The 25,000-nt window shown below is 32.0% G+C and overlaps 1 protein-coding gene across 4 annotated transcripts in view; it reads left to right on the top strand.

The window, feature by feature from the left end:
* Np (Notopleural) overlaps window positions 1–19,113 on the top strand; it is a 92,377-nt gene extending 73,264 nt beyond the window's left edge. For 3 of the 4 annotated variants that reach the window (XM_068372156.1, XM_068372153.1, XM_068372154.1), the window contains exons 3-10: window positions 135–255; window positions 2,362–4,043; window positions 4,887–4,963; window positions 7,649–7,749; window positions 8,843–8,995; window positions 9,217–9,332; window positions 15,348–15,502; window positions 17,991–19,111. In XM_068372156.1, coding sequence (XP_068228257.1) covers window positions 135–255; window positions 2,362–4,043; window positions 4,887–4,963; window positions 7,649–7,749; window positions 8,843–8,995; window positions 9,217–9,332; window positions 15,348–15,502; window positions 17,991–18,152 — 2,567 coding nt within the window. In that variant the 3' untranslated portion in view covers window positions 18,153–19,111. Of the gene's footprint in view, window positions 1–134; window positions 256–2,361; window positions 4,044–4,886; window positions 4,964–7,648; window positions 7,750–8,842; window positions 8,996–9,216; window positions 9,333–15,347; window positions 15,503–15,680; window positions 15,836–17,990 lie in introns of all 4 variants that reach the window. The other variant, XM_068372155.1, reaches the window with a different exon arrangement.
* The last annotated feature ends 5,887 nt before the right edge of the window (window positions 19,114–25,000 follow it).

Raw genomic sequence — 25,000 nt, 5'->3', positions numbered from 1 at the left:
CCTTTTCTTATATTTGTGAATGATTATCTACGATAAATGTAATTCATGAAGGATATGAACAAAAACCCTAATGTATATAAATATTCTTTTGTTTCTCTTCAATCTAATACAACAGGTCACGTTCTTTTTTCTAGGTTATGGACGTAATATCCGACCCCTAGAATGTGTTGCAAAGGGAGGAGCAAAGGGCGTTTGTATGTTTGCTTGGGACTGCATGAAAGCAAATGGCACTCATTTGGGAACTTGTATAGATAGGTAAGTTATACATCAGCCTTGTAGAAAATATATTTACATTAAAAAGAACATTTACTTATATATATGTATGCTGTACATACACAAATATATTCACATATTCACAGACGCGCGCGCGCGCACACACACACACACACAAACACACACATCATCATCATCAGCAGCAGCAGCCGTAGCCATTACTAGTTTGCTAGAAAACAAAGGCCTCAAACATGTCTTTCCACTTTCAATGCCAGTCCACACTCGCAGACTTTCTTAGTTCGTCAATCCGTAGTCTTCTCATCCTTCCCCTGCTTCTTTTGCATTCTCTATGGACCCAGTATGTTATGCTTAATGTCCATCTATTATCCGTCATTCTCATTATGTCTTTCCCATGTCCATTTTTTGTTCTTACATGTTGTTATAATATCCACTTCATTAGTTTGCTCTCGTATCCATGTTGCTCTTTTTCTGTCTCTTAGCGTTAATCCCATCATTATTCTTTCCATAGCTCTTTGATTTTTAACTACTTTATGTTCTAAAGCTTTATGAAGGCTCTAAGTTTCTGATGTACAAGTTAGAACTGGTAGAACCATGTTATTAAATATTTTTCTTTTTAGCGAAAGTAGCTCTTTACTTTTCATAATCTCATTTTGTTTTCCAAAAGCTCTCCATCTCATGATTATATATATATATATATATATATATATATATATATATATATATATATATATATATATTTATATATATATATATATATATATATATATATATATATATATATATATATATATATATATATATATACATATATATATATATGTGTGTGTGTGTGTACATACATATACACACTCTATATACTGTATGTATATTTACATACAATATATATATATATATATATATATATATATATATATATATATATTATATATATATATACTGTATAGATAAATAGATAGATAGATAGACAAACAGATTGATAGATAGATATAAAATCCTGCCTGAAGATCAGTGACGTTGTAGCTCCTCATCGGAAATTATTATGATTAACAAGGGATTTAAAAAAATGTTCTTCATACTGGTCGAGATGTATTCTCGTTTATGTTACAGTAGTTAGAATTACTTGCTTTGCACGTCCTATAGTCTAGTGACTTGTATGTGACGTCCTTCCAGGGTTTTCGGGTGATTTGTGGTACAATAGTGGAATGCAAGTTTGGGAATGAAAGTAAAATTACCTTATAATTGTTCGAGTACAAGTTCAAGCACCATAATTTCTGTAGATTGTTTATGGTTTTAACATTCGATATTATTGTAACAAAAGACTTTATGTACGTAAAAAGTTATGTAGAGATTACCTGAATTGATGAACTAATAATCCTTTTTAGATGATATGGATTGATGTTGTGGCCAATCTGATCATTTAATGAATAAATTAAAACTTTTTTGCTTCACGATGTAGCTTGATTCTGGGGGGGGGGGGTTAAATATCCTGAAGAGAGATAGTTTGCATTAGGGCACGTTTGTGATGCACATTTAAATTAAGAGCATTTAGCGTGTATTTAGGATAGTTTTTGTCAGTAGCAGGGCTCTGAAGACATTTATCCCAAAAGAATATCTATTTTTCAGTAAAGTGTACATAACCTTATCAGAATACTGTGTATTTGTTTGCCTAGATGTACTATTGGAATTCATACAATTCATAAGCTGCATTACATTTTAAAACTCTTGTAAAAAAGAAAGATGTATTTTAATTCCTTCCTGTCTGCTTTGAAGTTTTTTCTTATTTTCTATTTCGAACCACTGATATCTCAGTTATACATGTTAGTGAGTTAGTGATTAATAAAAATAAATGAGGCCTTTATCCTGAAAAATATGTAAACATAAATTCTTAATCGTAATTATCAGACCACTGGTATTCTTTTTTAAGTTCATTTTGAAATCATTTAAATCTAGCAATCATCTTTTGATTTTATAAATCTTGCTTACTGCAGTAGTTAGAGTTTCACAGAGTAATTCCTGTTTTAAAGTCCCTTAACCTTTACAATAATGTGTCATTAGATTTCAAGTATGCATCAAGTCTGTAATTTATTATTTTGTTTACGCTAATCAGGTGTGATTTATCTTCAACAGGTTTTACTTTGGTTCATGTTGCAAGATGAACAATATGCTTCCTGATGAAGAAACAGAAGCACCTACATTTGTTGGTGGGCCATCTATTTTAGAACAACCTATTAATGAGGTGGACAGTGACAGTGAGGGCAGCAGTGAAACTTCGTCTACAAATGAGGTTTCTGTTGGTGGCTCAGCTATTGTGCCAGGTTCTTCAGTTGGGCATCAGTCTACTGATGGATTAGTGCAGTCCACGATAACAACCACAGAAGACATACTAACGTCAACTGAAAAGATAACTTCAATGGAAGATCAGTCATCGACAAACGAACAGTCGTCTATTCATGGTGAAACTCCAACCGACAATGAAGGTACATCAACTGAAGATCAGACATCGACAAACGAACAGTCGTCTATTCATGGTGAAACTCCAACCGACAATGAAGGTACATCAACTGAAGATCAGACATCGACAAGCGAACAGACTTCTACTGATGGTGGAACTCCAACTGGCAATGAAGATACATCTAATGACGTATCTACATCTAATGAAGTCATTGTCCCTCAAGGAGCTTCTTGGCAGGAGACAACTGCGACTAGTGTAATCAGTTCTGTACATACGAATGAAACAATGGAAGAGGAACCAGGTATGCCATCAACAACCCCATCAGAAAGTGCTGACTCTTCGCCTTCTACCACAGAGTTCGATATGGCTGTAGATCCTAAGCCAATGCAACCAGAAATAACATCTCCAGGAATCACAGGAGAATCAACTGACTCTGGAGAAGAAACTACATCAGAAATGCCTGGAGATTTGACAACAACCATATTTAACTTAAGTGGGAGTCCAGAAAACCAGCAATCTAATGATATAGTTCCAGTTACACCAGTAAGTGCTCCTGCGACTGAGATTCCCGATATAGGTGTCACTGGAGAAATACAAACGGAAAAACCTCAAGGTTCAGTTGCAACAATCACTATTGAGGAGATTAAGACAACAACTTCAGCATACACTCCCGAAACAATAACCTTTATCATTGATACTACAAATAATATACCAGATTCAGGAATATCAAAAACAACAGTCATCCCATCAAGCGAAACACTTACCACTCTCGAACAAGAGTTATTCACAGAAGAACCAACTCAATCTCCCAAACCTTCAGATCTGCTTCCACCGGGTATCTTCCCTGGGTCCATATTTCCAGTTACCACTCTCGAACAAGAGTTATTCACAGAAGAACCAACTCAATCTCCCAAACCTTCAGATCTGCTTCCACCGGGTATCTTCCCTGGGTCCATATTTCCAGCTGCGATAACTCAGCCCCCAGCCATAACAACTTGGATTCCTGTTTCCTCCAATGAAGCCTCGTCAATCGGTAGCAATATGTCCATCATCTTCCCTGATTTTGATAATAACATTGTTTCTACATCAAAGCCTGCAGTTGATGTATTTACTATTGAACCGGCACCATCATCAACGGGAATACCACCGATTGGAGAGAATGAAGTTACAGAAAAAATTGAAGAGGACTCAGAGAGACCAACAGTCACTGAACCAATGGAGACCTCTAGCGAATCTGATAGCTCAGAATCAGAAGATACTGATGTCACAACTACTGAACCCTCAATGCTATCCACAGACTCATTGTCATTGGAACAAGAACTGCTCAATAAACTAAACACTTCCAACTATAAAGACAGTAAGTTGTATTTCCCAGATAACCTGAAAAGGTTTATCTTTCACCATTATAACATTCTTATTTCTGAATATATTTAATTAGGCATATAGAAGACTTCTTGTAACTTCATGGAGAAACTTAAACTAAGCAGTCAGTTATACATATCTATCAATGAAAATTCATTAATAGATTAAGTAGTAATATTTTTAAGCTAATGAATGATAAATAGTTTCAAAACTTTCATTGATATGAAATTGAATTATTTTACCGTTATCTGGAGTACTACTATTTTTAACTAAAATGTCATTGGGTATATACAAAACAAATAAAGAATTAATATATTAGAATTAATATAAAAAGCGAATAACGCAGTCAAACCATATCTTCATGTAGATAAAGATTATCGTAAATCTTGGATTACTGAACCGAAGAACTTCGTACATCTATCATTTAAATATTCATGTTCATGTTTATTATCGTCTATTTGGAAAACGTGAAATATAGTCGCCACAGAGATCCCGAGCGTTAACAACTGTCACAACATATCCCCCTAAAGTGATTATAAGTTGTTATAGTTTGAAATTTTAAGGGGAGGTATTATGACCGCAGCAAGCTTGGGGGGCAACGTGATTCCTATGACGTCATTAGGGGTCTTTATATAGACTTACTAATATGTATAAGGTTATATATGTACAGTATATATTCATGTATATGAATATATATATATATATATATATATATATATATATGTGTGTGTGTGTGTATATATAGATATATATATATATATATATATATATATATATATATATATATATATATATATATATATGAGATTTTCCTGATTGACACTTTTGTTTAATCCAGTCTGTGGAACTCCTGTGTATCCTACGAAGCGTATTGTCGGAGGACATGAAGCAAGCTACGGAGAGTGGCCCTGGCAGGTGAGTATTTTAATGGGGATTTCTTAACTCAGAATATTAGGTGTATGATGTGATTTACACAACAGATAAAGATATTACTTGCTAAATTCGCTTGTTTTAAGATGAACTGCAATATCGTTTATCTTATAAAAATGTCCTTTGTGGAAAATATTTATTACTATATAAAATGGGCAAATAGAAACTAATTTGACTTGCTATGTATATTACACAATGGGATAAAATTGTGAAATATTTAAACTTAAAGGTTAAAATTTGTTTTCTTGCTGCTTATGGACAATTAGTAAGTATTCAGCACGCTTTGTTTCTTACAGATGAAGTTCACTGATTATTTTGCAATGTTTCACCAATAGCTAATTGAACAGATTACATACACTAAGGGCAACTTTTTGTATAATTTTAGCTTTAAATACCTTTCATTAACATTTTAATTACTTGTTTTTTATCATTGATTATTTTCAATTTCCGTCTGAGATTCTTTAACATCTTCAGCATCACCTTGGTTTCTTACTATGAAAATCCCGTTTTTATGTCCTCAGGATTTATATTGTTCATACTCTGGTCGTAATATTGATTTGTGTATACTTGGTGAAATTACTTTTTCCCTTTTTATATTGTCAATATAAAAGTCTAAAACAGGAATGATCTGCATATTCCCCATTTTCTTACAAGGTCTTCGTGAATATAAATAACATACAAATCCATATATTAAAAAGATTGTATAGTTATTTTATCTTAGGGTGTGGCGTGATTTGTCATTTGGGTTCATTCAAATTCTAGCAAGCATCTGTTTGAAGTTTATATCACATTGTGACAATACGCAAAGGAAAAAAAAAAAAAACTTGTAATATCTAGATTGAGTTATAACACTGTCTTTTGACAAGCACTATCATAGATAGTACCAGAGGCAGCCTCTTGAAGAAAACAAAATCGAAGGATTTAATGATAGAACTTACTTAGAAATAAGATATGCACACAAATAACTACAGTGATCTCTCGTTAACATGTGGAGATTTCAAATGTTATTGATAATTCTTTAGTAATGATTATAATATACACATAAAAACCGTAACTTTAATCGGAAATTCTCCGTAAAAATATACGGTTATCACCTGCATTTCAGTAAAATACAGGCGACCGTAATTTTACCTTACTTTGTTATTATCTTTTACGGGTTGGTGACTGTACATGAATATATCCATTTTTAAAATGGTAAAAATACTGGAAAATATGTTGCCAGACATTTCCGGTTTTTTTAATGAAAATTTTTAAGTGTATCTAGAGTGGTATGTAATCTCTTTAGAAGATGAACAGAATACTAAACTAGCACCCTTAAGTTCCTTCATCGCTTCCGATCATGTAACTGATATGTTGCAATTTGATAGGAAAAAAAATATATATTCCAGAAGATATAAATGGAACATCTCCCTAAGAAATAGAATAAAGGTAGACAAGTTGAATATATACCTGATATCATAAATAGCAAAATTGTAATTTGGGTTTTGTTCATTCATGCAGAGTGCTTACATACGAATGTGTTTTCCATATTTACATAAAACGTGCATGCTATATTTTCAAACAGATATATAGCCTCTGTACTATGGTCTTCCACTGGCTTAGGTTAGAGTTCTCTTGCTTGAGGGTACACTCGGGCACACTATTCTATCTAATTTCTCTTCCTCTTGTTTTGTTAAACTTTTTATAGCTTATATAGGAAATATTTATTTTAATGTTCCTGTTCTTAACTGGGCTATTTTCCCTGGTGGGGCCCCTGGCCTTATAGCACCCTGCTTTTCCAACTAGGGTTATAGCTTAACAAGTAATAATAATAATAATAATAATAATAATAATAATAATAATAATCTGTTTTCTTACCTTCGCCAACTTAGTTGCGAGGTTTATGTTTTGTTAGGCGGCGTGTATTTATTTGTTTGTTTGTATGTCTGTCTGGGTGTTTGTGGTTCGCATAATTCAAAATCTATCTGACCGAATCTATGGATATTTGGTAGGATAGTCGCCCATGATCCAAGGACGAATTGATCAGATTTTGAAAGCGATTGGGTCAAAATTCAAAGCCAAGGTCACGAAAAAGTCAAAAACGTCTCTTTGCCATATCTTGGCTAATTTTTTTCTTATTTACATATAACTAGTGCCTAAATGGGTATAATTTAAATGACGATATTGTGATATATATACAACTTGATATAGGAGAAGTTATACGGTCTACCGAGTGCCTGTTCTAGTTATATATTGTTTTCAAACAGTCCTTTTTATTTCCTTCATGATTCACAATACTATAGCCTAAATGATTTTTTTTAATCTAATTCAAGCTATTAGTCATTAGTTATTGTTCTATAGTCGATTCTTTTTAGTGAGGCAGATTTGCACCAACTCGCAGGGGTGCCCTTTTAGCTCGGAAAGGTTTCCTGTGCGTTGATTGGTTGGCCAAGATGATTCTAACCAGTCAGATAGGAGGAAACATTTCCGAGCTAAAAGGGCACCGCTGCGAGTCGGTGCAAATGCGCCTCATTAAAAAAAAAAATTGAGTATAGTTAACAATGTTTTGAAATATTGCTTGCCTTCATTTGATTTAACCTATAGCCTAAATAATTTTTCTTTTTTTAGTTTCACTCGAATTCAAGTTGTTAGTCACTGGTTCTAGTTAATGATGTTTTTATCTTCAAACAGGTATCGCTAAGACAGTGGCGTACAGTGACATTCCTTCACAAATGCGGCGCTACTTTGCTGAACGAGAACTGGGCCATCACAGCAGCTCATTGTGTCGAAAAGTAAGTTTTTTTTTTTCGATTTGGTGATAAATTTCCAGAAATGGTTCAGTAGTTTTTGTGTAAAATTGCTCACAAAGCAACAAACTAATAAATAAAGTAACAAACAGACAGGGGTGAATACATACCCATTGATCATTCACAGAAATCATATTATTAATAATAAATCGATTTTTTTTATTTTGATTCTATTTTGGAGATAAATGACATTCATTCCCTTTTCAGAAATTGGTTCATTAGTTTTTATTTTTGTGTAAAATTGCTCACAAAGCAATGAACAAATAAATAAAGTAACAAACAAATATGGGTGAATGCATACCCATTGATCATTCACAGAAATCATAATAATGATAATAAATCGATTTTTATATACTTAAATTATTGTTCTCTCATCAAACGGTGTAAGATTATTTTCATCCTATAAGCACCATGGGTCTTGTTAGAATGGAAACGACAGTTTTAGAAAGTGAAAATATCAGACTTTTTTGTTTAGTCGAGTATATAATTGTTATAAAGGTTTAGGACAGATATTTTATTGTCGGTGAATTTAAAGGTTGCCTAATAATTTATTTTCAAATCCTTTTTCATTTTTGTTAACTATATATTGGACATCTATTTAAAGTTTAAAAAAAAAAAAAAAAAGACACCAACCTACTGGTAGATTTATACCTGAGTATCTCATATAAGGAAAATTTTTATATAATTCACATTTTGAAAATTATAATAATGTACTTCACTGCTTTAATACCGCTTCATTTTTACTTGATGTAAACAAAGTAAAGGAACTTCCAATGATTTTTATCTTAAACAAAAAAAAAGAGGGAAAAGAAAAATTCAGAGAGAAAAAAATAGACGTGTAACTGCATTGTTTGTTTTATTACATATGGCATATATCGCTTAATGCGTATATTATTCATAAAGATTGATTATTGCATTTTTTGGGACTATGACTGATTGTCTAAAGCCCCCGTCCGGAGATACTGTCCGGACAATATGTGAGTATGTGTGTGTGTGATGTCATTGCAGTGATGGGCATAAGTGTATATGATTTTGTGAAGATACTTGATTTGATAAACGAGCTCCTTCATCTTTACAGTGCCCAACCAGACGAACTCCTTCTTCGATTAGGCGAATTTGATCTTGAAAAGGATGATGAACCTTATCCTTTCGCTGAAAGGAAGGTTCAGATTGTTGCTACTCATCCTCAGTTTGAACCTAGAACCTTCGAATATGACTTAGCCCTACTCAGGTACGTGTCCAATGTGTTAAGCCTTTTTTTTTCATACATACATGCTTAATTCATATCAAGAAGTGGAATACTTTGTTACTTAATTTTGTGAATGAGCCAATGATTATAATAGAAATAAGAATGTCGATTAAGAATGGAATTGATTCTGTTATATACGTTGTATTATACTCATTAGATTTTAAATATAAACTTCCTGGGCCAACCCAATAACGTTACTACAGATTCCACGAGCCTGTGACATTCATGCCAAACATCATACCAATTTGCATTCCACAAGACGACTACTCCTTCATAAATGACACTGGATACGTCACAGGATGGGGACGACTTTATGAAGGTAAATGATATTGAACACACTTGTGCATCGATCTATAATTTTTAATGCTTAAAGTGCAACTTATCTTCTGGTTAAGTAACTTCATGTTAAATAATGCACCTTATTATGCCATGGTGTAATGTATATAATACAAGAGCCGTCTTTTTGCGTGTTTACATTTTGCTTACTTACCATTGATATATAAATACATATATATATATATATATATATATATATATATATGTATATATATATATATATATATATATATATATATATATATCAATGGTAAGTAAGCAAAGGATAAACACGCAAAAAGACGGCTCTTGTATTATATACATGTATGTATATATATATATATACATATATATATATGTATATATATGTACATATATGCATGTATATACATGAATATATAGATATTTATGTGTATATGTATATGTATTTATATACGTATATATATGTATATATATATATATATGTATTTATATATACATACAGTATATATAAATATATATATATATATATATATATATATATATATATATATATATATATATATGTATATATATACAGTGTATATATATGTACTGTATATATATATAGAAAATTTTATTTATTCATATTTATTTTCATTCATGTGTCTGTATAAACAGTTTTATATTATACTTCGATATATGCTTTACACACATTATATATATATATATATATATATATATATATATATATATATATATATAAATATATATATATATATATATATATATATATATATATATATATATATATATACAGTATATATATGTACATACACTATTTGGATAGATACAAAAATATACATGTCATTATATATTATATAGTTTATATGATTTAATTTCAAAAACTTGCTGCTAAAACTACCGGATGATGGGAAATATGTCACTCATTTTTAAATAAGTATCCTTGAAGTTAATGTAATATTTTTATCCCTTTTTCCATTGTCTCTATGTTTTAGATTAGAATTTTCATTCAGGTATCAAGAAATCCTTCAATCTATATTCTTAAAGAAAATAATCATCTCTATCTTTGCCTTTCAGTTGATTTCAGTCATGTTATTAGGCTGTTAAACTTAAATCAATGATAGCCATGTATGATTTATTTTCATTTTAAATGATTTTTTTTTTCACACCTCCATACATAATAGGATTCCATAAAAATTGCATGGGTTTTGGTTGTATGAAATTTTGGATGTTCCTACAAAAATACTAATATATATATATATATATATATATATATATATATATATATATATATATATATATATATATATATATATATATATACATATATATAATATATGTATGTATATATATATAAATAAATATATATATATATATATATATATATATATATATATATATATATATATATATATATATATATATATATATATATATACTTTGAAATGTTAAAGGAAACATTGATTATGGATTCTAAATTTAGCTAGTGTAATGCTCTTAACAAAATTAAATATAGTTTTCTTAGGAAATATTCATTGGATAAATTACATAGTTAATAACAATTTTTAGGTTGGCTCTACTCAGGGGTGTAATTAGGTAAATGTAATTGGTTGGACCTATTACAGAATAACAGACTCAAAGGCACTGATTATCCCTCTGACTGAGAGAGGATAAAGCACCCATGGTTGATCATATCTCCAATTGTGTATGGTAGTTAGGAGGAGGATTTATTATTTAAAGTACAGAGAGGGGATGCCTAAAATATAAAATTTTGTTTATAAAGAAGATTGAGACCCACTCTATTGAAACCTTAGATTTATGTTCTCCCTCGTAGGTCTATTTTTTTTTTTTTTTTTTTTTTTACGTACTGGCACTATAATTGAAAGTGTTGCTTCTCTGTAGGTGGTTGAAGTTCATCAAAAAGTTGTTATTAGTCTTATAAAATATTGGAAGAATCATCCCTCAATAAGTCATTGGTAAATTTAGACCATGGCCATGGACTTGAAGAAATTTTCCATTGGGTCTGAATTATTTCTCATCGGCAAATGTGTTACCTTTAAATTTTTATGATAAATGGTGACATTGATTTTGGGGGTTTTGTAGGTAAAAGAGATGTCGCTTTTGATGATATCCCATAGGGCCTTTTCCTTTTGCAGATAGCAATTGTTCATAAATATCTGAAAATATAGACTGACAAAAAGTGGAGGTGTACTCATATCTGACTGGCATTCCTTGTTGCTGTGCCAATTCACAGTTTTTGTTTTAATATTTTATTGGATTTCTATATTTTCACATGCATAATTGGCAAAGACTGGGGAAATTCCATCTATATCCTTGTGATTTGCCATTCACCTTGAAGTTCTTTTAGGCTTAATAACGTAACCGCCATTCTAAGCTAGGAATTAGGTATTTGGGTGCAGGTGGGTTAAGGAATTATAGGTATCTCTGCAGACTTATATGTATCCATTTCCTAATCCTTCGTGGTTAGCTATGGTATAAGGGGACTTTGGTGCTGCTCTTGCGGTTGGCATCAGAATTGACAAATGAAAATATTATCCATGTGTCTGCAACGCATGTCTCAATTGCCTTCCTGACTGAAAATTTAAATGTGTCTAGAGAAGGGATAGTCTACCTACAAGCATTCATTGGTGCATTGGTGAAAAGAAATTCTATTATCAAAGAAGTCTAGGTTTTACAGAGAATGATTCTTTAGAGCAATGTAGCAATTTCTCAAATAATTGAAGTCAATATGTATACTAGAAGGGACATTTATAGAGAACACAATGATTCTCAGATGCAGTGGGCTCCTATCTTTAAGGATTTTAACATTTCAATAGATATATCCGATGTTATATTCATCTCATATTATCAAGATCGTCACGCATATACGACAAATTGCATAAAAGACTAAACTCAGTTTTGAACACTTTTTTATCATCACTGTGGGTATCATAACAAATTGAACTATCGCCTCGTTCTAAAAGAACCTTTTTTTACCATTGCACCGGTGAATATTACTATATAAGTCATCTGTGATAAGCTCTGCAGTAACAAATGCTCCCCATCACTTGATATCATCGAATTCTGTGTCAGGAAGCTCATTTAGACTTGTAATAAGAGGACCCCCTTCAGATCTCCTTGTTGATACATATTTGTTAAACAAGAAAAAGCTAATTTGTACTAGTTAGTGTAAGAATTATATTTTAAGATACCATCATCTTCGTAATTGACTAGGAAGAACTGTAATATCTCTGTGAATTCCTTATGCTGGGGTCTTAGTTCAAATTTATTTTCGAGCTCCCCATGAATAAGTTCCCTTCATGTTAGCCACGAAGAAAGTTCGTTTTATGTCAGGGCTACGCGCTCTACCTTCTTTCTGAATGATAATATTGAATGCCCAAGTTGAGACATAGGTACTGTAAGGACAATGTACGACAGGAAAGCCATTAATCAGTACTCAGGTTGGACAAAATAACCCAAGTCTTTGTCATCGATGTATGTAAAAATAATGATGTCCAATGTAATATCAAACAGAAAATTACAAAACTGTACTTCAACCAAGTATACTAGCTATAAGATTAGTAAGATACATCACTGTATATTATTGACAACTCGCTACCTAGAGGAGAATGCTCCTCGTATTATCATCCAAAAGAAAATTTTGCTTACTGCCTACAGTAGGAAGTTAATTTCATCTATTATGGAATTAAAGTTAGTTATTATTGCTAATTAGAAGTAATTCAGATCAGGAAGGTGATCTTTGGCAAACAAACCTGGTATAGTAATTTAAGTATCCTAATGAGGAAGGATGACCTCCTTCTTACATCAATCTGACTACAATATTCCTTCCAAAAAGGATTTCCAACTATTGAGATAGGTGTCCCATTTACTGTACTATCATATTATCATTTCCCAGCAATTAAGACTTACAATTTCAAGGTCGAAAGTAATGACAGTATTCTAAATATTGTATAATAGAAAGAGCAACATAAGGATAGGAAGAATCTTTCTCAATTCTCTTTTGGAATTTATCCTCCTACCTGCCATACAGAACACACTATAAGAACCATCTATTCACCACATTGGGTATAACTGCTAGATGCCTGTGATCGTCCGTAGCTGTCTTATTCCTACTCAATCCACTCTGTCACCTATACTAGATTACTACTTTTGTATTCTGTGAATTAGCCACCCTCTTGTATTACAATCAGTCTAGCCTTGAGTATAATAGAGTGCTATATGTAGAAATTGAGGTATAAAAAATAGATAAAACTTCATACTACTTTATCTACTTCATGGACTCTAGACTTTAGACAGCTGCTTCACAATATTTGTCAAAATCTTACACCTCAATTGAAAAAACAGACCTAGAACACAAGGCTATTTTAAATATATACATAGTGTGTCTGTTGAAACTTATCTTTAAGGAATATATATATATATATATATATATATATATATATATATATATATATATATATATATATATATATCACACTAAATCATTTCACCCAATGGGTAACAAACATTTGCATGTGTATGTGCATGCATTGTTTGTTTGATAGTGACCATTACACACTGCAGAAACTTCTTGTAAAATTCCTCTGAGTTGCATGATGGTTTACAACTGGCATAAATGTTTTACTTTGAAATACTTATTGTTTATAATATTTGTTTTTCTGTATGCATTATTATGTCTGGTTCGGAATTGCTACTACAGAAATTCCAATAAGAAAATTTCCTTTCAGTTGCATGATGGCTTATATCTGACAGATTTTTTTACCTTGGATTACTTATTGCTTATATCATTCATGTAGGCATGCATGTGTGCTCGTTTGTATGTTTACTATGGCCACTGCAGAAACTGCTTCATGTAAAATTTTTGTCAGTTGCATGCTGGTTTACGCCTGACATAAATTTTCTACTTGCATTGCTCATTACTTATGGCATCTGTGTGTCTGTGGCCACTGCTGAAGCTCCTTTGAGTACAAATCCTCAATTACATGATGGGTTACGTGTCATGGATTTTTTTACATTGAAATTTTCATTGCTTATGGCATTTGTGTGTGTGTTTGTATATTTTTTATGGCTATTCCAGAAACTCCTTCGAAAGAAATTACTTACAATTGCATGATGGCTTACCTGTGACATGTAGATTTTTGACAATGAATTACTCATTACTTATGGTGTGATACTCCTGTATCATTGAAAAGACTAAATGACCTAATTCATTTTGATATCCTGTCATGAAAAAAAAAAATAATGCTAAAGATTTATTATTCTTTTTCTTTTTGTGGTTTACTGAAAAGTTTTTGTCATCAGTCCCTTTCATCTACAAGGCTATTTTTCAAGAATACTTCATATTCCTATTTAATATTTGCCCAAAATAGTCATCTTTACTTTTTATGTTCATTAACTAAAGTACTTTGTTTGATTAAATTTGTTATTCATAGCCTTCACAGCTTAGTTTTGGGGCCTTTTTAATTTTTTATCAAGACATTTTTTTCCTCCTATACTGATATGACCTTTCAAATAGATAAATCTATGCACTGATGTTTGAGCTGACATAATCAAAATTCATATATTCACACTGGAGGATACTGTGGACTAGATTTTAATGTTGATCTTACTAAGTCTGTCATTTCTTACCTTGCTCAAATTTCAAAATCAGACATTAAACTGAAACTGCATATGATACCTTGAAATATTTAAAAAAAAAAAAAAAAAAAAAAAAAAAAAAAAAACTTTTTATAATCAATAATTTTTTCCATAGGTTAAAAGTTTGGTTTTTGTCCCCAGCTACATGGGCTATTGTAAAGGAAATTGTAAAATATTTGGCACATATAATGGAAATAGAGTGAATTAAAGCTTTATGCAAAGACATTCACGAATTTAGGAATTTAATTTTTAATTTGCAAAGAGAATCTTCGAGTGTGAATGTGGACTTTTTGACCGAAGTAGGTACTTGAGACCTTAGATTTACTGCTGGACTCCACGCACTAACTCTTTTCCTTCTTCGACATCCTCTCCTGAACAGAAGGTCCTCTGCCATCTGTCTTGCAAAAGGTTCCTGTACCCGTCATTACTAATGAGGAATGTGAAGCAATGTACAGAGTAGCAGGATATGTTGAGCATATACCAAACATCTTCATTTGCGCAGGGTATGAGGCAGGGCGTAGAGATTCTTGCGAGGTGAGTTGAGCTATTCCTTTTTCAAGGTTTGTTCTTTTTGTAGTCAGAAATGTTTTCTAAGTGAAGACTATTTCTGATTGCTAGTGCACTCTAGGTTCGCTAGGTTAGCTTTCTTTTTAGGTTTCAGGGTAATCGACGTATTTCATTGTCATTATTTTTTTGTTTTTTTGATATTAAGATGGTCCTCTCCATGCCAAAATGCAAAAGGTGGAAGTACCTGTTATAAGCAATGATGCATGCAGACAGATGTTCTTAGCGTCCGGAGGTCTTGTTAAAATCCCTAGAATTATGATGTGTGCAGGATATGCTGAAGGGCAGAGGGATGCCTGCGAAGTAAGTATAGATATCTAGACAATTTTTTAAATCTACAGAAAGGTAATATTATTTTTGTGATGTTTTTTCCTTTTATTTTTTTACTATTGGTAATCCGATATTAAGTAATAAGGTATAATACCTTTAATATCTTCTTTTAAGTACAAACTCCTTTGTCACTTGACTGCAATGATTGCTGGAATAGAGCTTAGGGTTCCTGGAAACTCCTTATAGATAACTCCATGGAGGATAACATCAACATGATTAGTAATTGACCAGGGCCTTAATACAAAAAGGGCAAAAGATTTGTTTTCAGTTGACTTATCCAGTTATCTTTAGGAAAGTCAATGAACGCTGCTCATTACAGAAATGCTTATAAAATTAAGTTAGCTTAGTTATGGTGATAAACTAAAAATTTAAGAACAAGTAATCATAAACTCTTGGTCATGGTTCTATAAGGAAAACATGCTTGAAATGATATGACAAGTTCAAGAATGGCTACAAGTACGCTTGTATGGAAAATAAAGTGGAAAAAGATAAGCTTCATTAAAAAAGACGAGGATAAAACTTACTTTTTAGTTCAAAACAAATAATGAAGATTTTGTTTCAGTTCTTTGAAAAGAAATTAATCTTAGGATTGGCTTCAATATAATAGCATTTACCTGATTTTAAAATGCTTTTTCCTTTAAGAAAATATGATTCATTTTGGTGTTACATAAAACAGTAAACACAAAAGTATTATGATGTTAGGCAAAAATTCTGGAAAACTTTTGAAATCCTGCCTACTCCTAAGTATACAATTTTGTATGTTATTTATGTATATGAAATTACCATATCAATAATAATATGAGGCCCTGCTGGTATATAGAAAATACCTGTCCAATTAATATCAAGTGTCTATTACCCAGACTGTTGATGATTATCATTTCTATGTAACTACAGTATATGTGTCCTTCACCATTTAGCTCTTTCCTTTTGCTATAAAAGGATTCAAAAGCTCTGTGTTCTCAACAAGTATCAGCGATTTCTTAATCTGTACAAAAGTCTGCCAATTCCTAAATTGTTAACACTTACTGCTACAAGGTAGTTAAAATATAGTATGCCCGTCTTGAGGTAATTGCTAGTGACTTGTCATTATTTCTTGCTGTTTATTCTGTCAAAATTATGTATTTCTCACGGTGACTTTGCCCTATAGGTACTTTATTTGTTTACCTTATCGATTAAGAGTATTATTTTTTAAAAATGTAACACATATGACTATATTTTTCAGTATAATATTTTACTAAACAAATCTGTAAATGTTTTACCATAAGGTTTAAATTAGTGCTTTTACTAAATCGTTTAACTCAGTCATTTATACAGCAACAAAGGAGTGAATTTAGAAGCCCTAGCCTAATCAAAACTTTTCCTTTTAAGTTTCCAATAAAGAAAATCACTGTAAAGATGAATTTATCAAAATCGTGATAGATTTTCTAAAGAAACCAATAAAAATATAATCAGTAACTAAAATAATGCACCTTCTACTCTTAAATAACAAGGGGTCCTAGAATTGAAGAGCTATGGTTTATTGCTCATTAAAAATTGTATAAGGGGATCTCATACATTTACCTTTACTTTAAAGCCTTACAGGTTTTAAATCTCTTTAATAATGTTTCACAACCAACTTATTCTTTGCAACCAAGTTATTCTTCACAACCAAGTTATCTCAAATTCATTATTGAAATCAAGTTTACTTTGAATTCTCACGTGATAAAAAAATTATTTTGACTACTCACTTTGGAAATTCTTGCTGGTAGAACATTGTAAGGTATCAGAGCATTCGCTTCTTAAAATATGTGATTTCAAGGAGTACTTATAAGAAGTGGGTAAGGATAAAAAACTAGGAAAACTATCAGCAAAGAAATATAACTTTTTTAAGAGGTATTGACACTGACATAATCGTTCATATACTGTAAGTAAAAAGTAAAAGTAAATGGAGCTCAAACATAAATTCTGGAGGGTAAAAATACCACTAATAGAGATCAGCTTTTGCCAATACTGTCAAATATATTGCATTTCGTTTCCTTACTAATGCAGCATAAAAAGTATCTAACATAACATTATAAGTCTGTACTATTATTATTCGTCAGTGTGAAAAAATATTTTAGCTTTGACTCACTTTTGCATTTTTTTGCAGGGCGACTCAGGCGGTCCACTTGTCATCCAAAGAGCGGATGGAACATGGAATTTAGCTGGTGTTATATCTTGGGGGATAGGCTGTGCTCTGCCCAACCAGCCTGGAGTTTACACACGAATATCTGAATTTCGAGAGTGGATCGAGAAGATTATTGTTTTTTAGAAAAGCTATTTAAAAACTATTTATTATCGCTGTTATTGTGTAACTAGTTGTATGTGTTTTGTTGTTATAGATAATTGTTGTTGATTTTGCTACTATCCTTTTTTTATGTTTGCTATCCTCTTAACTTTATTGTATGTGAATCGGATTTATTTAAGGTGATTAACAAAAGAAGGGAAAAGATTACTTTTTCCAAACGATTTGAAATGTCTAGAATAGAAAACTAATAATTCTTGTTATTTCACTTAAGGAAAATCAATTGACTAAAGAAAAACCAGTTTTCCTTTATCTAACAGCGGAATGTGATATGATATGTTTTTGTTTCTTCTGTTTTTTGTATTTTTTATATTCATAACAACTGGGCATCCATTATCTATTTTCCTACCATAGCAGGCATTATTTTCCTGTGCTGTGTGTTTTATTTATGGCAATTGTTTTAAGCAGTGTAATTTCATATACACCCTAAATATCATTTACATTTTTTCATCATAAGCATTACCATTCTTCTCAGCTTTGGTTTCACCATCACATCATCTCATTTTCATGACTTAATTTTCACTATATTTTATTACTGCTGCAGACATCCGGTGTTTTTTTTTTCTATATCAATCTCTCAAAACAATTTTTTAGGACTCTATTATTCAAGACTGCTCAGGTTATATAATATCTTGTGTTATCAAGAGACAGCTCAAAAAGACTGAGAACTATCAATCGTCAGAGCACTTCTCATATCTTTCAATACATCTGGGTCTTTCATATTTTTTCTAATCCAGTTATCATTCACCTTTGGAAAGCTCAAGATTACCTTCATCATTGTTAGGTGTGTCCTATGTTCCAGATAGACTTATCTAAAGTGTATCAACAGATGGTCCTTAACTTACAAACTTGATAGGTTCCAAGAAGCTGTTTGTAAGGTGAATTGTTTTTAATTCGAATTTTGTTCAATTTTGGCTTAGGTTATGATTAATCTGACTCCCATGACTATGATTTTTGGCTACGAATCAACGAATTGTCCCGTTTCATATTAGTATCAGGTTATTTCAAATGTTTCTCTTACATTGAATTATATAATATTGTTTTTACTGCAGTATTCCTTAATCTTACTACAATATATGAACTTTTGATATAATATCTGATCATTATAATTTCAGTTGGATTTGTGTTTGTATCTCAATGTTATAAGTTGAGGACCTACTACATTCATTTTTGATTACCGTTATATTCTTACCAGATGAGTTTTATAGTATTTTTCATCCAGATTGGGACTCTTAAAGACTCCTTCTTGAAAAAGGATGTTAAATGAGTTCCATGGCATTTCTGATGTGATTAACTTAATCTATCTTTTTTTTAGCAAGCCTGTGATATTTTAGAGGTGGTATCATCAATTCTCTCCTCAAATGCCGTATTTTTTTCATTGCTCTCACATAAGGTTGTTGACTTTCTCTGTAGAAGTTGTTTCTGTAGCATATTTTCATCAGCTTTGTTATTCTCTAGCAGCATTTTGATATATATTTTTTCTCTTCTAATTATCTTTTGTAGAAAAATATGAATTATTTCCACTCTCAATTGTACATTTAAGGTATTTATTCTATTTATTATATATTTATCCCTTAATTTATAACTGTACAGTATTACAATTTCCAATGGTTTTTGAACAATGAGAAAAGAATATTTGTTAAATTATTAAGTATTAGATATTTGAAAGGGATTTTGGTTTCCCTTTGGAATAGAATAATGATCTGTTTTATTTTTACTGTTATTGTTATTAATGGTATTGCTACATTACCCTATTAAGTTCAATAAGATTATTTTCATAATAAATATTAAAACATGGGAATGTTATTATAAGCTCTTCATTATTAGTTTCCAGTGTTAAAACTTTCTCTGCGAATTTGCTAAAAAGATTTTATTAGAGCTTTGTAAGAAAATCTGGAAAAAATATTTTAGATTACAAAGCAGTAACATTAGGGCCTTAGATTTCAGTATAAAAGGCATACACTATTTAAATGACCATTCTATTTTACATAGATATTCCATACAATAACATAAAAAATATGTTCAACTTTTTATTGCAATTGAAAACCACCAGTCTAGAAATATCATGTCTGTTAAGTACGTATGCTACTAAGTATGAAAAGGTTGATGCCATACCGGTACAATTATTTTTATTTTTCTCATTTGGCTTTGTAGACAGAAATATAAATTTTCTATATTTTCTAATGATAGCGAATTCTAAAATGTCCTACATTTCTTATTATTATAAACTTATTTCAAACTTCATTTTTTTATAAAGTCATTTTTTTGAGAATTGACAGATGGGCCTACATTAGATGTCGGGAGTCACAAGAAACCTTTATAGGTCAAATGCAATATGAAAATATCTTTAAAACTTGCTGAAGATATGTCCAAAATATATAGTTTTGATGTATTTTAATATCAAAGACTCCTATGGTTCAATCCATACATTTTGTAGAGGGTATTTGCAGAAGGAGCATTGTTCAGAAAAGGGTTTTCCCATTTCATATATAAAGTTCAGTATTCTTTTAGTTCTAAATATTTCTCTAAACAGAAATTGATTTCATTCCTGCTAGACTATCCATTAGGCACTTTCAAGATTCCATCCTATTTATTGTGCGTAGAATCTGTTTTTTAGTAACATACATGCTTGTGAGGTGCCAGTTCTTTGGTCCAGTAAAATAAAAATGTGTACAGATCCTAATTAAATGAGTATGAGAGAAAATTATGCTATTTCATTCATAATTCTTACCTAAAAATATCATGAAGTTAATGGTAAATATATGAGAAGTACTTTACTTGTATACTTGTGTAATTGAGAAAATTTATAAGAGCATACTAACATACAGGAACGTCATATGTGTAAAATTATTCTTTTGAATACTACAATTACAGTGATAAAAAAAGGTGCTCTTGTTTGAGTTTGTGGCTTCAGTTACAATTACAAATATCTCATAAACATTGAAAAAATGCCCCCTTTATACAGATATGTAGAAGGGATTAAATGGTTCATCTTATATGTTGTAATCTTGACTAGAGCCCATAAAAGTCTCTAGATGAAATAAGAGTGACCTTGATTGACCTCTTACTTTTTAATGTTTTTTATAAATAGTTAGGATAGTGATATCAAATACAAAATTTTTAATGAAAATAGGCTAAGTAGTAGATGTGTTTTGTGTCTTCCATCCTTTATTTTCATAGTAAATAAGCTCTATTTACTAATTCAAAGGGATAAGGGACTCTTTAGAGGTGTAATAGGGGGATATTTATGGAAATAGAAAGTATTTCTATGAACCTTCCCTGATGTTCATATTTCTTCTTCTCTAGATGCTCAGGTTATCGATATTTACCCCTAAAATTTAGACAAATGTCCCATTTTATGTCCTGTCAATAGACACATCCTCCTAGTAAAGCATTGAGACACTAGCAGTTAAGGTAAGTACTGGTGCTACTTTTTCCTCCAAATATTTGGGGACAGACACTTCAAAGACTGTTTATACACCTCAGTTCTCACTTGCTGTTGAGGATAGAATCTTTAAATTTTTATCTCAGTTAAAAAAGGCTGGTAATTCTGGTTCTTGTTTAGTCTTGAAGCCTTTTATATCCCCAAAGACGTTTTGACTTGTATAAAACTAATCAGTTACCTAATCTTGTTCAAGATTTCAATCTATGTCCTGTCTAGTTTTCATCCTTACTGCTGATAAACGAAGATCTTTTAATTGAGGGTTTGTAAGCTGGTTTACTAAAGTAATTTTGTTTGGATAACAAAGAAGGAATTTTTCTTGAAATACTTTCTTTTGCAAATTCTATAATAGATGTTGTTTGTGGTGTTTATAAAAGAGAAATTTGCAGACCTGTAGGATTTGAATTTAATTTTGGATTATCTGACCTGTTTTGATAATACTGTTTCAGAGGGGCTTCCAAGACCATATTATCCTTTATGTTTTTTTACTAAAGTTGTGGTGGCCTATTGGTAACATCCTTGCTCTGTTATCGGCAGACTGGGGTTCGATTCCCGCTCAGACTCGTTAGTCCTGTGGTCGTTGCAGCCTCACCACCCTTGTGAGATAAGGATTTGGGGCTTGGGGGAACCTATAGGTCTATCTGTTGAGTCATCAGAAGCCATTCCCTGGCCCACCTTGGTCCTAGTTTTGGTAGAGAGAGGCTTGGGTGCTGATCATATATATATGGTCAGTCTCTAGGGCATTGTCCTGCCTGATAGTACAATGTCACTCTCCCTTGCCTCTTCCATTCATGAGTGGCCTTTAGTTGATTAGTTAAAAGAGAACAGGGCTGCGTCTCAATGGTGGGGACAGTCTATGGGGTGTAAAACACTGATTAACATCTTCTATTTTAAGGCCAGTTGTCGATGAAGAAGAAATTGATAAAGTTAGTCGTCCTCGGGTGGATACAAGAACTCAAACTGATGCTTCTGAGATCTTTATCTAAGTACCTAGGCTTTCACCTTAAGATAAGTAGCTTCATCCTCCTTAGAGCTGTGACCAAGGAGTTTCTTTTATACCACTGGTAGTGAAGCTTCTTCTTTTAGCACGGTTATCGACCCGACTTGAAAATCTTATCACAAAATGGCGTAACTTTCCCACTTCTATCACGTTTGTGAAATTCTTCATCCTGGTTCCTAGGTGCTAACTGTAATCAAACAATGTTACTGTATTCCTGTAGCCTCAAAACCTCCCTTCTCCAAGGATCAAGATCTTTGCCTAAGTTATCTTACAAATACCGCAAAGGTTCAAATTTTACAACAAGAAATAGTGAACTTTCAAGATGAATATGTGAAAGAAGAGGTCTTAATCCCTGCTCTGGGATTCTACAATAGGATATTCCTAGTCCCAAGAGCTTCAGGGGGTAGAGTCAAGCTCCAGTTGCCACTGCCTTTAACAAGTTTTCAGTTTCCACAAAGTGTTCGATGGAAACACCCTCGACAGCTCTAGATATGATACATAATTAGACATTCAAGATGCATATTCTTACATTATAATTCATCTCAGTTCGATGTCAAACGTTTACCAATTCAAATAACTGCGCTGCAGTCTCAGGATGGCACCATCTTAATGTGGTTAAAAATTCTGTCGCTAAGAGTTCTTTTATCATACCCAGACGATTAGCTATCTTTAAGTGATTCATTGTAAAGGATTTCAGTTCTACAAGAGTGGTTGCTCAGGTTGCTAATTAGGAATGATATTAGCAACAGTTTCTTTTCAGGTTTTTTTTTGGAGAAAGGGATTCAGTTCTTTTTTCTTTTGTTTCAAAGGCTCAAAAAGTTGAAACTTATGATGGTTTGGATGTGGATGAGGCTGCTAGGGACTGTCTTCCTTAGAGAAATGATTTTCCCATGGGATGTCTGAAGATGGGGGTTTTGCAATTTCATCTCAATCTACATTAGGACAAAATAGCTGGTCAAGACAGATTTCTATTTCAGTGAGGAAAAACCAACTTCAACTGCTAAGTTGGTGGGATAATCACAGGCAGATAGCTAAGGAAGTTTCTTTACATATGGAAATACCAAACCAATCTCTCTTTTCAGATTTTTCACAAGAAGGTTGATGGGATATTCTAGATTATTTACATCTTTCAGGGAAATTAATTTCACAGGAGTCCGCTAGTTTATAATTTTCATATGTTATAAAAATTATAGTTTTAGTTACACTGTATTGGGGGAATATACATAGGTACTAGAGATTACTAGAGATAAAATATCTTTCAAAGACAATCCTGTGTCCCGTATTTCAAATATCATTACAAAACCAATCTGGAGTCCCCTATTTCAAACTGATTTTGAGATAGTTTGTTATCCTTAATACAGATCAGCTTATTTTGGAATTCGGATAATTCTATATTGTACTATTTTGACTCTATACATGACCTATCTCTTTCCTTCACTGGTATCCCACCATCTAAGTTTGGGAGTTAGCAATATGAATATCAGATGAGTTTCATAGACATAAAAGGAATTTTAATGATAATATTTGTTATTTCTATACTCACCTGATGTTCATACACTATACTCGTACATACCCACCCTCCTCCTCAGGGACTTGCAATGTCCAGAGGATAAGGAATAGTTTTGACTTCAAGAATGAAATAACGAAAAGCATATGACGTGTTGCTGCCTCACTTCTTGTCATTAATAACTAAAGTGTTTCATTACTTTACACGAGGGACGTGTCTATTACAATTTTTGAAATTTTTTTTTTGTTATTATTATTATTATCATAAGTAGTAGTAGTAGTAGTAGTAGTAGTAGTAGTAGTAGTATCATTATTATTATTATTATTATTATTATTATTATTATTATTCAGTGAGATCACTATATCGACTGCATTATTATTGAGGGTGATCACTGCACCAGATGCATTGCCTTTCTTTTAAATTTCCAATTTTTACCCTAAAAGGGATCATTTGTGTATGTATCTATTGTACTTGGGTGAAGACATAGTTCGAATGCATACTCTCCACTCTACAATACTCATGTAAAAGATATCAGAGAGGACTATACTACATGCTTGGTTCCCCATTTTGATGGTGAAAGAATAATTATTTGTGCAAAGGTTTCCTTTGGAATGTCTAGGTTGGGAGTAGGATCATCTCTCTACAGCCTGTTCATGATACAATCAATTGTCTCTTAAACAGATAGGTTTGTACCAAATCCATAGTTGAGATTTCCTCCTTCAGTATGATGTGCAGGTGTGGCGCCCATGGGCTTGAAGCCTTATGACAAAGGCCCATTTCTTCCATTTTGGTACCGGATAATACCCAATAATACCCTATCAGGAGGTCAAGGGTTCAAGATACTTATGAATGTGAAGGTGGTGATA

Source organism: Palaemon carinicauda, chromosome 4 (assembly GCF_036898095.1).
Source record: "Palaemon carinicauda isolate YSFRI2023 chromosome 4, ASM3689809v2, whole genome shotgun sequence".
NCBI lineage: Eukaryota > Metazoa > Arthropoda > Malacostraca > Decapoda > Palaemonidae > Palaemon > Palaemon carinicauda.
Note: the sequence above shows the minus strand (reverse complement) of the source record. Positions and strands in the feature narration are given on the sequence as shown.